This window comes from Galeopterus variegatus, unplaced genomic scaffold (assembly GCF_000696425.1).
Source record: "Galeopterus variegatus unplaced genomic scaffold, G_variegatus-3.0.2 Scaffold705, whole genome shotgun sequence".
Classification (NCBI taxonomy): domain Eukaryota; kingdom Metazoa; phylum Chordata; class Mammalia; order Dermoptera; family Cynocephalidae; genus Galeopterus; species Galeopterus variegatus.
In genome coordinates this window covers 473,958-491,186 of record NW_007726816.1, presented here as the reverse complement: position 1 = coordinate 491,186, position 17,229 = coordinate 473,958, and the positions used below count along the sequence as shown (strand labels likewise).

The window sequence follows — 17,229 nt, the reverse complement described above, 5'->3', positions numbered from 1 at the left end:
CATTGTCTCATTTATTCCTTCTAATAATGAGGTTATTCTTATTTGAAAAGTAAGGAAACTGAATCAAAAGCAAAGAATCTTGACAATAACCAAAATGGCCTTGCTTTAGGGATTTCAGACCCGACCACTGTGCCTCACACAAGAAGGGGGTCCTATCAGCTTTTTCCCAATAAAAGAATGAATAAAGAAGTACATTGTCTCATTTATTCCTTCTAATAATGAGGTTATTCTTATTTGAAAAGTAAGGAAACTGGATCAAAAGCAAAGAATCTTGACAATAACCAAAATGGCCTTGCCTTAGGGATTTCAGACCCGACCACTGTGCCTCACACAAGAAGGGGGTCCTATCAGCTTTTTCCCAATAAAAGAATGAATAAAGAAGCGTAGACTGGCCTTCAGTTAGTTTTGTGCTTCTCTTTCCTCATCTATGCTTCTATTTTTTGCATGGGACTAGAATCAACTTTGTTTTAAATTTTTTATAACGAGGTCATGTGTTGCTAGGAAAAGGTACAGTTACGTACAATTTGTATATTTTCTTTTGAATTTGTCTTTGTATAGGACACAAGAAGTCACAAAAGGAAGATAAGAACTGAATTAGGTTTTTGATTAGGGAGTAGAGAGTGCAGTGGATTTTGCATGGTGGCTTGTGGATTTGGGACTGAAGCAAACCGAACCCTACTGTGGATTATCTCCTTGAGCATGGTACAGCTTCTGTTAGACTCTCTCCTCCTAAATTTTACAATCTGAAGATGATCGCTACTGCCTAAAGTTTGAGGATTCATTAACAATTTGGCAAACCGAACCCTACTGTGGATTATCTCCTTGAGCATGGTACAGCTTCTGTTAGACTCTCTGCTCCTAAATTTTACAATCTGAAGATGATCGCTGCTGCCTAAAGTTTGAGGATTCATTAACAATTTTGTAAAGTAACTAGTAGTAATATATGTCCAGTATATAATAACAAAGGACATTTATTATCTAAAAATTATAATAAAAACCATAATATCCTGGAGAATGAATGAATTGTGTAAAAAAAAATTTGAATATGGTATATAAGTAAGGGACAGAAATTAGGGGGAAGAGACAGAGCAGAAATTTAGGATTAAGAAAAAGGGGTAGAATCTTCCACCATCAACATGCAAACAAAAAGACAAAATAGGAAGGGAATAATTGCTTGCAAGCATGAGGGTTATAAGGAACATTACAAATAAGGGAGTGGATATTTTGCTTAACATCCCAAACAGTTGTTTAAGGTAGGTGATGGATTGTTATTATTCTAGGTACATGTTCACTTAAGTGGGTCAATCACAGGGACTTTTCTCTATAGTTCCACATCATACCATGGCTCATCTTGGAGAATCCCATTGTATCAAAAAAGTCTGTATTTTGTGGGGATTAATACGGAACACACAATCACACACAGACACACACACACACAAACAGTGTTATTACAGTCTTGACTATTTTGATTGAGTGATTGAATGCACTCTGAGATTACCTGCCTTCCACTTAATTAAAACAATTGTTTCCAAAGCCCGTGTACCCTGTCATTAACTACTCTGTGCCTCTGTTGACAATCTTTAAGTGAACACCTCCAAAAAGCCCATCGAGATGGTGTGTGAGCACAGTGAGAAGACTGAGCTCCTCCTAGGAAGAAGATGTAAGCAATGGACTCTGAGCCACCTCTCGCCATTCTCATTACCACCGTAATCTAGTCTCAGAGGCACACTCCATTCTTTAAGTGACTTCAGCACTGTGTTTGAGTCCTTTTGTCTACCTCATCTCTTTCCTTAAGACTCCCTGGTATAAAAATGTACAATGCTCTATAACAAATGAGGCTGCCCTCTCTGTATCTTCTATGAGGTGTTACCTCTCCCTTAATTGTTCTTTCCCTTCATCTTTAGGTGATAGAACCTTGCAGATTGTTTGAAGCCCGGCATGATTTTCTTTTCCTTCTTGAAGCATACCTGATCCCTGTTGAATGTATATATTACTTAAACTGTAATGAGATTGTGTTACTCTCCCTTCCCTGTCCCTCTCCCCCCACTACTCTCCCCCTTATCTGTTCTCAGCTCCTCCCAAGTTTCCCCTCTTCTCCTCCTGACCCCGATCTAATAATTTCCACTCCCCATTGGACAGTCATCATAACTCCCTCAATGGTTTTCTGGCATCTCGTAACCGTTTTGGGAATAGTCAGGGGAGAAATAAATCGAATAAAATGCGGCTAACCTTCCTGACCTCCTTCCAGTTGAGTGCAGGGCCCTGACCTGTTGTTTCTCTCATCTCCTTTGCACTAGACACTTTCCTTGCCACCTGTCCAATTCAGGGAAAACTCTGGTCTCATGTTCACTTAGGAACCGATCCCAGGCCTCTCAAGCTCACAGTCAGCAGAACAGATTGATCTCCTGGGTGTCTTTTTCTTGTTCACCTGGCCCACCTGTTTTCTTGGCCAATAACTATGGTACATTTATCAGATTAGGTCCGTCTCTCTAAAACAGAGCTTTTATTAATTCAGGCTGCCGAGAGCACAGAATCACAAAGCAACAAAACTAATAGAATGGAAGGTGAGAGAGAGTGGTTTTAAAGAATAAGTGTAAAATGATAGGGTGACTGTGGGCTAAGAAAAAGACAGGAAGGCATCCTTTAGAGGGGCAAAAGAGTCACCTTCATATATTTAATTCTCCCAAGCATAATTAGCATACGTTAAAAAGTCACCTTTCATTAGCAGCTGCCTCTTTGGATAACTAGTCTAAATCCTGACAACTGTTTTATTACTGACCATCTCTTCCCAGAAATGCATTCCTCCCATCCCCTAATTGAAACATTGCATGAGAGACTTGCCTCAGTTTCTCTTCACGCAGTCACCTTCTTGTTACCACTAGGTGACACCGAAACCAGTCAGCCCACATACTTCCACCTTGGCCTTTTCCCTGTTTCAATCATCTGAGTCTTTGAAAAAGTTCCTGGTACAGATAATTGCTTTTGGAATGCTGGTAATGTGCTGTTTCACGATCTGGCTGTTGGTTATACAACTATAGTTACTTTGTAAAAACTCAAGCAGTACCCTTTGTGTGTCCTTTACTCTATGTGCAAGTATATTCAACTTTTTGTAAGTTGAACAAAACCAAACAAAAAATCACCTCCATCCACAAATGATGCATTTAGCCTGTGATGCCTCGCACCTCCCCTTCCAAATTTCTGCACATTTTGGGGTTAAGCTATCTCCATAATCTTCTCTCCTGTAATAAATTGGAACTGTTTCAGGGATAAATATTGCTCTTGTCTTTGTATCCCCCATGGCAAGTATCACCTTATCCTGTGTATATTAAGCACAATATACATGTCTTTAATATATTAACCTCTAGAAGAAACTGTCTTCTGTTCCCAGATTATTTCTTCCTTTATCTCCAGACTATTGAATCTATTCCACAATATAATGGAGTTTAATAGATGTTATCCAAATTGCATATTTTGTGCTGTTCTGGATTAAAAATATCTTTGAGAGTATGACTGATGTCTGTATTTTGTTGTTTTCTAAGAGAAATTCAGAGATCTAAAACCAGGGCCACCATGTTGCTCAAGTCCAGGAGGTGGATACGTCACTGTGAATGGCACCCTTGGGAATTGTGCCATGCCCAGCACATGTGGCTATTTACTGTAGCACTGCCTAAAATCACTGTAAGGTCTGAGGATATGAATAGAAAAGTACCTGGTGACATATGCTGGCTTGGCTATAGCTTGATCTTAAAATAAGCAGCCACATAGGGATATCAGTTAATTCAGCCCTTTCATTGAACATGTATTTGTTAAATCCCCACAGTGTGCCAGGAAGTAAGAGTGAGCCACTGGGATATCTGGGAGAAGAGCTTTCCAGGTGGAGGGAATGGCAAATGAAAAGACTGAAACAGGAGTCTTTGTTCCTCTGTCTAAGAGGAATAGTAAGAGAATGGGTGTGGGGTAGAGGGCCTGTGCTGATCAAAGCAACCTCTTTAAGGCAATGTAACAATGCTTGAATCAGCTGTGGAATGATGCAGTCTGACTTCCGTTTCAACGAGATCAGTCTGACTACTGTTTTAAGAATACTTTGTAGGGTCAAGGGCAGAAGTATGGCGACCATTTAGGAGGTTATTGCTGTAATCAGGGTGAGATGATGGGTTGAGACAGGGTGGTATCTGTAGAGGTCAGACAATTCCAGATATATTTCCCTGGTCAGATGTCTTCTTCCAAGGGGAACTATTTTAACACACAAGCTGTGTCCTAGTTATTTTATAAATAAGATTTACATATGCCTTTAAACATTCTTTAAAGCTGTATATGAATGATTTTCTCTAAAGAGAATTGTATCACCATGATGCCTATTACAGGTTGCTTCAACTCTGTTTCATTTGCATTGAATGTAAGAGTGAATTTTTCATAGTATTTTAGTAAGAAATGCTAGTCCCAATTAATCTGGGGAGTTTAAATGTAGAATTTTTACGATGTAGTAGTTAAGCCTATGCCTTAAGGCCTCCTTATATTTTTATGGATTTCTGTCTTACAGGCAGCTTTTTAAATCCAGGAATTAATGAAAGATTGATCTTCACAGGATTGTCATATAGAAATGTTGATAAAAATCTACCAAGTGGTTTAATTGGTTCAGTGAGAGAATAGTCCGGAGAAGAAATGCTATAACTTTGTTTCTGAAACAGTTGAATCCAAAACTATCAGTTGCTTTTTTTTCTCTTCCCATTCTTAGCCTTTGTGGAAACTTATACTCTTTGTCTTGATCGCTACAGAATGCTTCGCGTTTTTATATCATCTACTGTTTTTCCCTACTCAAATGAATGTTTTTCTTTATAATTTCTCATCTCTTTTGTTTTCTTTTTTTTTCCTCCCTTTGATTTGGAACAATTAAGTGAGATGATGATAATTAACTTGGATAAGACAAATTACAAACCAAAGAAATAGTGTGGTAGCGACAATTCACACACAAGAACAAAGTGTATTTTGCTTAAGATTTTTGTGGTTTCTTTATTTGCAATTCTACTCAATTATCAAGCACAAAAAATGTGTTTGTCTAGTGTATGTGAAAAAGAAGTGATTTCTCACAAATCTATTCTTGCATGTAAAGGATAAAACTCTTAATTCCCCCTTTTTAATGAGTTTTGAAAGAATAAACATATTAATGAGTATGTCTTGTTTATGTACATAAATCTATCTACACAAATGAGGGCACTTCAAAAAGTTCGTGGAAAATGGGAATTCAAAGACAATACAAATCCTTCCATGAACTTTTTGAAGTGCCTTTGTATGTGTAACCTAGCCATTATGCTCCATAATATAGGAAAGACTGTGCCAGATGCAGTTGATTACCACAAGAGCTCAGTCTAACTGATAGCTAAGCCCAGCTATAATCAGAGTCCGGAGTGAAAAATACTTATTTTGTTTCTACTAAGAGACGCTGATTCTCAGTGTGGGCATTGGACTAGCAGCACCAGCAGCACCTGGGAACATATTGAAAATGCAAATCTCAAGCTCTATCCCAGACTCACTGAATCTGAAACATTAAGGATGAGGCCTTGCTGTCTGTTCTAGCAAGTCTTCTTATGTGCACAAAAGAGAACTAAAACTAGAGATCAGTGAAAGAGAAAATGACCTTTCAGGACCTGCAGAATCCACTACTGTGGATGGACTTCCCAAAGTACTTGCCTCCCTCAAGTTTTCTCTCTCTTCCTGAGAGTCCTGGTTTCATCATGTAGTTTATCCATACTGTCTGAGCCGCCCACTCCCCTGCACCTACTCACCAAACCTTGGGATCTGTCTCAGTCTTGGTGGGCTCAACTGCAGTTCTTCAGTGAAGAGCACCTGTCTCTCTCTTGCTAATATGATCTCTCTGCTAGCAGTGTGAACAGTTTACTCCCCTATAGTGATGAAGATGTGAGGACTGAGGTCCACATCCTGCCACATGTGCTAATAACCACATTGGGACAATTCTGGTTTATACCCTTGCTCCAGCATAGTTAATAATAATTCTCTTGTACTCTTTTAAGTGCTCTGGTTTAAACGGTAAATTATATTATAGTGAACATACATCATAAGCAATTCTAACACTATTGGAAACTGGGCTAATAATGCTTCACTAAGAAGGAAATATTTTAGGGCATAAAAATGAAAGATGCATAATAGTTTGGCAAGGCAGAACTGGAGATAGGGATGGGACAACATGAGGGACTGAAAATTCTGGACAGATAGGGATAAGGAGCAGTTGGATGGCAGCAATAAAGTTTTGGTGGCTGATGAGTGACTTGAGGTAAAATCTTCCAGAAGGGGTAAGGGCATATTTTGTCTACTGTTCCACAATAACGTGTCAATTTAGGTTCTTTGGGTAGTTATTTAGAAGATATGTACTAGGTTTCTTTGTTTCCCTATTTGTTTTGGTCTGTGTATTTGAAATGTTCATTACTCTATTTTCCATCAATTCTGGGCTGTATTTCAAAGGGCCATTGTATAACATAGCAGAATAATAATTTACTTTCAATTTTGGTTCAGATATTCAAATTTAGCTAAAAAATCCAGCCAAATGATTCACACTCCATAATATTTTATGCCTTTATCATAGCAAAACACTAATGCTGTAATATTGAGATATATGGCCTGTCAAGATCAGAATGTAGGAAATTATGCAAATACCTAACTAATACATTGTGATATTGTTTTTCTGAATGTTAATATGATGAATGAATTTTGCTGTTATAAAGTGATCAAGTGGGAATTTTTGTCACAATTTATAATACTAAAAATTATGTGTTTTGGGTAGTTTTGAACTTTGCAAGCATTTTACAAAGTGCTTGTTGCATGACAAAACTAAATTTAAAAATACATGTTATAAATTATGACAAATTGAATATTTGATTTTATGCAATTAGTTAATGTCATTTCCCTTTCTGTTGTTTAATATTACAGATATATTTGGCATTGACAAAGCTTGAAAGGCTCTGTCCTGAACATTGCTTATAAACTGACCTGTTGTATTATTGAGTATCATTATCTTCATCACATAGACTTCTTGTCAGTATCCCTTTCTGTTTCCATGTGGAAAAAATAGATATTGTGTCCTTTTTTTTTTTAACCATACCTAATAAATATCCTTTTTCCTCTACAGTCTAGAGTAATGAATTTTAAGAAAATTATCTTCATTATTCTATTAACTGTTGCATTGTCCTAACAGTATAGTCTACATTTCAGAGTTAATAGCTGCCTGGAAAGGAAAGGAACAGTTCGTAATTTCCTATATTATCCTTTGTTTAAATATCATATAAATAATGTATTAATACATTTACTTAGTTAAATATTATGTTTAGAAGACAGGTAGCAGTTACTATTATGTTTTAATTTAGAAAATAATCAATAATAAGCATAACTAACTGGAAGATGGGGTTAGCCTGGTATCCTTTGTTAAGGTACATGTGTATTTGAGGTGATAATTAATTTGTTACTAGGCCAGATATTATCTAATTCTTTTTTTTTTAATTAAAAAACTTACTTGAAATTTATTCTTGTAGCTGCGTATCTGTAGAGTTAGCATATACAGGAATTTCATAAGTAATGTGTTTTCTATTTGTAAATGCAACTTATTTACAACTATTTTCTTAATAATTTTCTGACCCAAGAATGTCTTTGTTTTGAGAGATGAGAAAGGAACAGATGTTAGGTGACAAACTAAGAAAGTGATGTGAAACTTTTTATAGAAGTAGCTAAGGGCTGTCCAAATCCTGGTCTTAAAACTTTGTCATTTAGTTTAAAAAAGTAGGCTTTATGATCGTAGCCTTATCTTTACTCACTATTTTTTACTAATCAAAGCTTGGAAATTCTTAAAGGCTAGCAGTGGCTATGGTTTATTATAAATCCTAGAAACAGATACTTTCCCCCTTTTAGGAACTGTTTTTTTGTTTGTTTTTTGGTTAGAAGTTAATTTGTTATATTTACTGGATAAAGAGAGTAAATAATGGACTCTTCCAATATCCACCAGGGAGTATTTACCGTTTTTAAAGTTTTTCTGTTTCTTTGTGCAACTCAGAACTTGCAAATCAATTTTATAACTGTTTTTATTATTGTTAAATTCTTGAACTTTTAGCAAACTGGAAACCCCAAATTAGAGTAGATGATAATTAGACCACAACCTAACAAGCCTGGCAGTTACATGGATGGCTTCAACATATCTGTCATTTTTTGATTTGGTTTTTATTTGAATATCCATATCAGATAAAGCTTAACATCATTACCTTTGCTGTTAGTAATTTCCTTGCTATAAAAAAGCAACCTATTTTCTGTTTGAATATTTATGCCCTTAAAATTGGGCCCAACTTTTGTTGTTTTCTTGCCCTTTACTGTATATTTCTAGGATAGCATTTTATAACAATTTTTGAGGTGCCATTTAAAAGAGTTGTGTGTGTCTATTTGCAATTTACTCTAACTTACAAAGCTGACCTGAAAGTAATCTCAAAAATCTGAACTTGCTAATATTTATTTCACTTTTATTACTAAATGTGATTAAGAGTGAGTTAATGCTTAACTTACCTTCCTATGTTCTTTCAATAATTTAGCATAACTTAAACATAAGAAATGAATATATCTTAATATGGATGCACTCATTTGTGTGTATGTATTGGAGACAAAGCTATATTAAAGCCCTAGCAATTAAAATCAACTCAACTCATATTTGTAATATATCTTTAAATTTGTTAATTTCTTGCTTTTTCCTAAGAAAAAAATTTTTAATGGACCAGATAGAAGCCTTGCAATGTTCTACAATTAAGCAAAAGTCATATGAAAGTGACTAGTGAGCATGCTATTAAATCTTAGCTTCAAATCACCTTTACCACTATACTTATTTTTCTCTAATAGCAACTTTATTGTTTCATACAATTATTATTTTCCTAGTTGAAGCTCACTTGCTTTCATACTTTGCAGGTCAGTTTCTTCTGGAAGATGCTCGCCTCATAGAAGCAGCTGAGATGGCAAAAAAAGCAGCTGAACTAGACAGCACAGAGTTCGATGTTGTCTTCAATGCTGCCCACATGCTCAGGTTAGTTTTTGCTATTGAACCTTATAAGACCAAAACCCTGGCTTTGAGAAATCAATTAATTATACTAATTTCACTATCATATCACCTTATTCCACATTATTACTGTGAATCATCCTGCTTACCCATGTGAAAGTTAGTCAGAACGATTTTATTTATTATAGTCTGTGTGCACACTATGTAGGGCATATGAGCTTTCAGGACTCTCCGAAAGTTATTGAGATGCCCTTTCCCTTCCATCCAGAAATCAATGGTCATAAAACACAAAAAGAAAACTGCAAAGTTGAATTTAATAACTGTCTAATTAAGTGTCTCCAAAACAAAACATTATGTCAGTCAACTTCATCTCCATATTTGTGTTCTTATATTATATAGAACGTGGCTCGTGGATACTTTTAATATATTGGATATTGAAGAAGATTATCAAATACAAGTATACTTGAGGCCTATGAGATTCTGACAACAGCCCTATAATCAGCACTGTGTTGTTCTGTCTTGAAACAATGTTTTTTAGATATTTGTTTTTATTTTTTTAAATTTTTGTTGGTTATGAATATTTAAGGAATACAAAGCTGACTGTCACCTCTTGTGTCCAAGATGTGATGGCCAGATAAATACTACCAGCATGCCCATTACCACAAATTGTGATTATTCCCCCATGTCCCACACTCAATCCCCAACCTTCCCCCCTTCCTCATTCCCCCACCCCACTCTGCAGCCATAGGTATGCTCTCTCTCTCTGCAAGTCTAACACACCACTGTAGTCTTTCTTTCTGTCCTTCTTTCTCTCTTAGTTCCCACTTATGAGTGAAGATGTGTGGTATATTTCCCTCTGTAGTTGGCATATTTCACTCAACATAAGTTTCTCCAGGCTCTTCCACATTGTTGCAAATGGTAGAATTTCATTCTTTTTTATGGCAGAGTAGTATTCCATGGTGTATATATACCACAGTTTCCTTATCCAGTCATCCATCAATGAACATTTAGGTTGGTTCCATGTCTTGTCTATTGTAAACAGAGCTATAATGAACATGGGAGTGCAGGTATCCCTTCAACATGATGATTTCCATTCCTTTGGGTATGTACCCAGAAGTGGGATTGCTGGATCATATGGTAGATCTATTTGGAGTTGTTTGCAAAACCTCCGTACTGTTTTCCATAGTGGTTGTACTAATTTACAGTCCCACCAACAGCCTGAGAGTGTTCCCTTCCCTACATTCTTGCCAGCATTTGTTATTTTCTGTCTTTTTTATTATAGCCAGTCTAACTGGGGTGAGGTGATATCTCAGTGTGGTTTTAATTTGCATTTCCCTGATAATTAGTGATGTTGAGCATTTTTTTCATGTATCTGTTGGCCATTTGTATGTCTTACTTGGGCAACTAGCCCATTTTTTAATTGGGTTATTTGTTTGCTTACAGTGTAATGGCTTGAGTTCCTCATATATTCAGGATATTAATCCCATGTCAGATGTATAGTTTGCAGATATTTTCTCCCACTCTGTAGGTTGTCATTTCACTCTGTTGATTGTTTCCTTTGCTGGGCAGAAGCTTTTTAGTTTGATATAGTCCCATCGGTTTATTTTTTCTTTTGTTGCCTGTGCTTCTGGGCTCTTGTTCATAAAGTCTGTGCCTAGACCTGGTTCCTGAAGTGTTTCCCCTTAGTAGTTAGTGCTTCTATTTTCAGAAGAGTTATTACAAAAACTAATTACAACAGTAGCAAAAAAAAAAAAAAATTAAGGCAGATCAACATTTTTTGTTGTGAATATTAAAAGAGAGTCATTGCATCTGTAAGTGGTGCTTTGGGTTAAAGGAGGATGTTTTTAAGAAACAAATATTTATATGCTTGTTTAAAAAAAGCATTATTTGTTCTGTTAGCATTATGTATACACCTTCTCCCATATTCTTACCTTGAATTTTACTTCATTAAAGCCCCACCTACATGCTTCGTTAAGCAACATCAATAATGTGGTCTCTGTGCTTGGATTCTAGGTATAGATTTTAATTATGTAGATAACTCTTACAAGGGGAGAAAAATAAAGAAGAATGTTTCACATTTGGATGGGTTTAGAACAAGTTTTGAGAAAAGTAGAGGAACTAATTTTTTAAATCTTTTATTTTGAGATCATTGTAGATTCACATGCAGTTGTAAAAAATAATGCAAAGAGATCTTCAATTTCTCCAATGGTAATATCTTACAAAACCACAGTACAGCATCACATCAGAATATTGACATTGATATCTAGTGGTCTTATTAGGTTTCTCCAGTTTCACTTGTATTCCTCTGAGTATGTGTTTATATTTTATGTGATTTTTTCCCATGCATTGGTTTGTGTATCCATCACCATAATTGAAACACAGTATAGTTCCATCATCACAAGCATCACTCATGCTGTCCACATACACCCACCTACCCCTGTCACATAGGAATCAATATTTAAAGCACATTTCATAGATTAGGTTTATCATTTGAGATTATTAGAACTGTATTCTAGCAGTGGCCTCCTACTTGTCTTTTTATGTTTTAAATGAGAAATCTAAATCCTGCCTGAGAGGAAAATTTAATTAAATGCTCTCACTTCACATTAATGTTTAGCATTCCTAAAGCACTTGTTTTCTGATGGTCCCATGAAAGCTGACACCTAAAGAGAAATCAAGATTCAATTAACTATTGGTATATTCGTAAAATAAACTGTAGCCAATCTGCAAGAATGTCAATAAATGCAAGGATAATCTTTAAAGGATAGCTTAATGTGCATGACAAGGTCAGGTGCTGTTACAGGGAAGAGGACTTTTTGTTCTTCATGAAGAAAACACTGCTTTTAGTCACAATAAACCATTTGCAAGGATGAAAAAGCACACGTTTCCACAGGCTAATTCATCTTAATCATAATAAATAGTTTCATCAACAATGCATTTTGCTACCTATTAAATAAGTATCTGGAATTCAAGGTCTACTGGTAGAAACACAGTATAAGAACATTACAGAATATGTCCGTGATAAATATATTGCTTGTGACTTTTTTTTAGTTATCATACTGCTAGAAACCAGTAGAAAGTTTTTGTTATACACTGGTGATGTGGAACTCTTTTGGATTTATTTTTCAGAACCTTTCTCTTGCTTTCTGTAGTCTGCTTTCCTCATTAAGTTGCAGTCAGTCAGCACCCTCCTATATCGACCGCTGGTATGACCACAGCAGCATGACTATATCTTACTCAACTTTGTGGCCGTCGCCACGAATGTTTTTACTTAACTTTTCTGTTTTTCAGCTCTGTCAAATTCAAGTATTTGTGGAGTGCATATTGTGCAAGCTAAACACCGATCTCTTTCCATATTAGTCAAGAACATTCAGGGCTTTGTTTGCCAAAAGGAGTAAGAAAGGTTATTGGTTTCCCCTCGAATGCAGATTTATCAAAATGGTTAGCTATCAAGATTTTGCTTATTTAATGTCACATACAAAGTTTCCGCTGGGTATGCTAAATAATTCTAAATTGACTTTGATATTCTTTCCTCAAGATCTCTGTTCTTTTGAGAAATAGTTAGGAGACAAAATTTGGATGGTTTAGTGACCAACTGGGTGTGAAGGCAAGAGTGGATGACTCTCTGGTTCTTACTTGGTTAGCTGGATTAATGGTTTACCTAATATCCAAAGTCAGCAATTTAGGAAAAAGTTATACTTCAAGATATGTTTCAAGCATACTGATTTACCTTCCCTTTCTTTGGTAAATTCCCAGTGAAATAACTTACAGAATCTATGAATGAGGAAAAAACTGCTCATTCCAAATATAACAAAGGAAAAACAGGCATTTCATCTGGATGAAACTAGATTGGAAGAAATGACGGTCTGTGGCCAGCCATCAAGGGGCAAATATTCATTTTATTAATATCCTCAAGAGAATTAAAATTTGAGAAATTTCTAATGGGCCCATGTCAACTCTCAGTAATTTATAAAGATTTCCTTCTGTAAACTAATATAAAGGTTTTGAAATATACGATTTCAATTTGGCTGTTCAGATAAGAATGACCGATACCAGAAGTATCCAAATAAATGGTCCTCAGTGAAGCACATAGGTACCACTTAGAGGGTCTGTAATTCCTGTTATGAAGGTGATTTACAAGAACATTGTGTCGTGTGGAGGTAGTGTTAAGGTACGTCTGGACTCCCACCTTTGAGAAGCACGCTAGGATTGTGCTTTCCTGCCTTCCTCAAAGTTGAAGGCCTGTGTGGGTCTTATTTGGGTCACTGAATGTGTGTGAACATGATGTAAATGTTACTTTTGAGCCAAAGCTGTAAGAGTGAGTTCTTTTCCCTTTTTCTTACTTGGAGATTGTGGAAACATAGACCATAAAAACACCAAATGGATACAAACGTCCTTTCTCACTCACATTGGATAGGTTGGATGAGTGAGAAGGAGATTTTGTAACCTTAATTCAGTGAGATTTAAGAATGTGTTTATTAGCACAGTATAACCTAACGTTTCCTAACTGATACATAATATATCTGAAAATAGGTAGTTAGGAAAAGGAACACTATAACATGGAAAAAGATTACTAAAAGATTAAGAGGATCTCTGAGTCTATTACTGCAGTGGAAGCAGTGTACAATTGATAAACTAATAATTTAAATAGATGCTGTAGATATTTTCCCAGAACCTAATGTAAAATACTAAAGACGTTAAAATGATGACTGAAAGGATGAAAGATTGGAGGATAGATTGAGAACTGACATGCATAATTAATTATAATTGTATTCATAATTACATATGTTTGTATAGTTATATATAGTAAATATATGCTAATAATTGTATTTTGTATAATCTTACAGTTTTATATATGTACATAGTATACACATAGTATATATATAGTGTGTGATATATATAGTGTTACATATATAAATACGTGTAATTATATGCTGTATGTATGCGTGTATAATTTCATTTGTATATATGTAAATGTTAATAAAAATAGAAATTTCTGAAGTAGCGCATAGAGCAGATAAGCAATTGTCAAGTAATAGTTAGAGAAAATTTCCAAGATAGTTTAAAAGCCTTCGATCTCATATTAAGAGCAAAATTCATGAAAATAGGTTTGTTCCTAAACTCTTTATGTATAGGTCACAGTTTTTAGTTACATACTAAAAAATCTACTCTTGCTAATTTAAGCAGAAACAGGACTTATTGAAGAGTTTTCTATAGCCCACAGATTCTCTCAGTGGCTTGAGAGCTCTACTATACACAGCCAGGAATAATTCCCAGCCACCCAGCCTTTCCTAGGGCTCTGCAGCTTTTACAGTCCAGGAGCTGCGTCACCATCACCCACAGGAACCAAGCAGAGTGAGCACCACATTCATTAGAAGAGGATTCTCCTGGGCACAGCTGCATCCCATCCTGCTTCCCATTCTCTTGAGATTATTTCTGATTGGTGGAAACTGAATCATGTGCTAGAAAATGGATGAAAGATGAGTGAATTTCTGGCTTCTGCCTTGCTTGGGAAGGTAGGATTCACGTTGTGGCTAATAACCAAATGTATTTTTAGGGAGGATTATCACAGATGTTGAGTGGGCTCACATAATGAACACTGACAATACATGGTGACATTTTTAGTACTTCAAATAAAATGAAAAAGTACTAGAGGCCTCCTGATGAGAGCATACAAAATGCAGATTGGTTACCATCCAAGGAAAATATCAAAAGAATTTAAAATGCTAGAACACAGTAGAGTTATGTCTATAGGTTGTGAGAGGAAACTATTGAATCAATTATTCTATTAGAAGCATTTTGTATGAATGGATTTATTGTTTTTTTCCCAGAACTGGAAGCTGGAAAGAGCATGAAGATACCTGATACTTGAGAGGAAGTCTAGAGGCAGTAAAAACAAACTTTATCTGATTCATAGACTCTGGTGGAAGGGTTTTTTGGTTTTGTTTTGTTTTTGCTATTTTTTTGTTTTCTTTTTTAAACAGGGGAAGGTGTGAAAGTAGCATTTATTCAAAGATTTCCTGTCTGCCTTACACTATATTTTGCATTTTATATATCTGTCAGTCTTTTAGTTCTAATTGCACATCTGTGAAATAGACACTAGTATTCCCATTTTATAGTGAGGATAGAGGCTCAGAGAGACCCAATCCTTCTCATGGTTGGTAAAGCTGGTTTTTAAACTTAGTGTGTTCTGGCTAATTCTTATTCTGTTTACACCGTGTCACGTTGGTTCCCTCATGTTTTACAACTGAATGACTACCCAGAAGCTATGATTCTTGAATTTATTGATGGAGAAAGGGTTTATAGAGAGTGACAGGTTGTCACATGTGTAAATCCTAAACAGTAAGACCCCTCTAAATATTATTAAATCATCCCTTTTGCAGTAAATTTTAGAAAGCAGATTTATGTTAATTGGAGACCGAGGCCATTTTCAAAGTGATGTTACATTTTTAGAAATATCATAATGGTACAGTGTCTGACATAGGTCACATTTACAGCTAAGTGTGAACTTTTTTTTCCCAGGCCTGAGGGTCCAGGCTATCACCGTTCCCCAAGGTAGTAAGAAAAAAGCTAAACTGCTGGACCAATGGGTTAAATTGGTTCCCTAATTTCTACAGAACAGAGTGAACATATGTGAAAGAATTATTATCTTTTAGTTTATATATTCAAATAACACAACATTATATGATTATGTCGAAAACATAGAATTTAGAAATGCTAACTTCTTTATAAATTCTACTGGAAGGGATGTAAAATTTAAACTCTTAAGTGAGAAAAGAATAGAGTCCAATTATTTTCTCAAAGCAGTGTGTGTGTGTGTGTGTGTGTGTGTGTGTGTGTGTGTGTGTATCTTGAAGATTATGTGTGTGTATATAAGGCCCGTTAGGCCTTTCTTCCTTAACACTTCCAAAATTACCAAAAACTGTTTGAAAGTCACTGGATTTTTCAATTATAAATTATATCTTACTACCAAATTTTGGTCAAGAGGACTAATTTCAACCACGCTGTAATGGTCTTTAAAACAAAGACAGGTGGCAGATGAGGTTGAAGGTGGGCCTCTTCCAACCCAGTGCCTTTCTGATATTAATGTGCAAGCAAACCACATGGGGATCTTGTTAAAATGCATACTCTGATTTACTAGGTTTGGAAGGTACCTGAGATTTTACACTTCAAGTAAGTCCCAGACAATGCTTATGATGTTGGTTCCTGGACCACCACTACAAGCAAGTCCTATCCTGCCATTTCTCTTTTCATCCCTCTCAAAAACTTCTCCCACCCAAACATTACACCTTGATCATATGTGGTAATTTACTATATATGAATGTAACAGTTGACATTGCCAATACACATTTGCTCCCTTTTGACTTTTCCCAGTACACATCATTAGATAATCTTTTTATATAGAGATTTAGTTCTGTCCTTTGCAGCCCCTGAAAGCTTTGAGGCCATGACAGAATGGATACAAACACTCATGGGGCACCAAGAAATTTCTGACTCAGGGAGACCTTTTCTAAAATTACATTATTAACATTGTCTTTTCATCTTTTATTGCTACATTTCATCTTTACCACTCTGTCTTTTGCCTTTAGAATTGAGATGAATATTTATAGATCATGAAACCATATTTGGTGTCTTGGCAGAACTTTTCACCTAAGAAGGCTTCAAGGGTCATAAAAAATGATTATTGAGATGGTCTTTTCTGCTTCATTGTTTTTACATATGTATGACTCTAGTTTTGCTATTTTAAGATTTTTCCTTACATCTTTATATCCTCATTTATTTCTTTTCTACTTCTATGTCTGTTATACAACTTATCAACTAGAATTAAAGTTTAGTGCTGCTTTGAGTAACTTAAAGCTAAACATCAGTTTAGTGATTGGCGTGAATCTAGGGAAACCCAGTTATTGTTTCCTTCTATTTTCAAGGTACATGAACAACCACCTCTTTCTAGTAAAAAAAAAAAGCTAAAAAAACAAAAATTCATAAGTTATCCTGGAAAATAATCACCAAGGGTTTAATAAAAAATTATTTTTTTGTATAAACCAAACATTTTTTATAATCTAAACTGTGGTTTTTATCCATAAAATTTTTTATCCATATTTAATTATTTTAAATAATTTTATTTCAAAATTTACAATTCACAACTATTAATTGTGGTTAAAAAGTTTTCTAAATACTACTAATTTTTTTTT

At 35.4% G+C, this 17,229-nt stretch overlaps 1 protein-coding gene across 1 annotated transcript in view; it reads left to right on the top strand.

Annotated features, from left to right (window-relative positions):
- The window catches only part of TMTC2 (transmembrane and tetratricopeptide repeat containing 2), a 390,547-nt gene that overhangs the window by 315,917 nt on the left and 57,401 nt on the right, over nucleotides 1-17,229 (top strand). Inside the window, exon 10 of the mRNA XM_008571569.1 lies at nucleotides 8,950-9,064. Coding sequence (XP_008569791.1) covers nucleotides 8,950-9,064 — 115 coding nt within the window. The remainder of the gene's footprint in view (nucleotides 1-8,949; nucleotides 9,065-17,229) is intronic.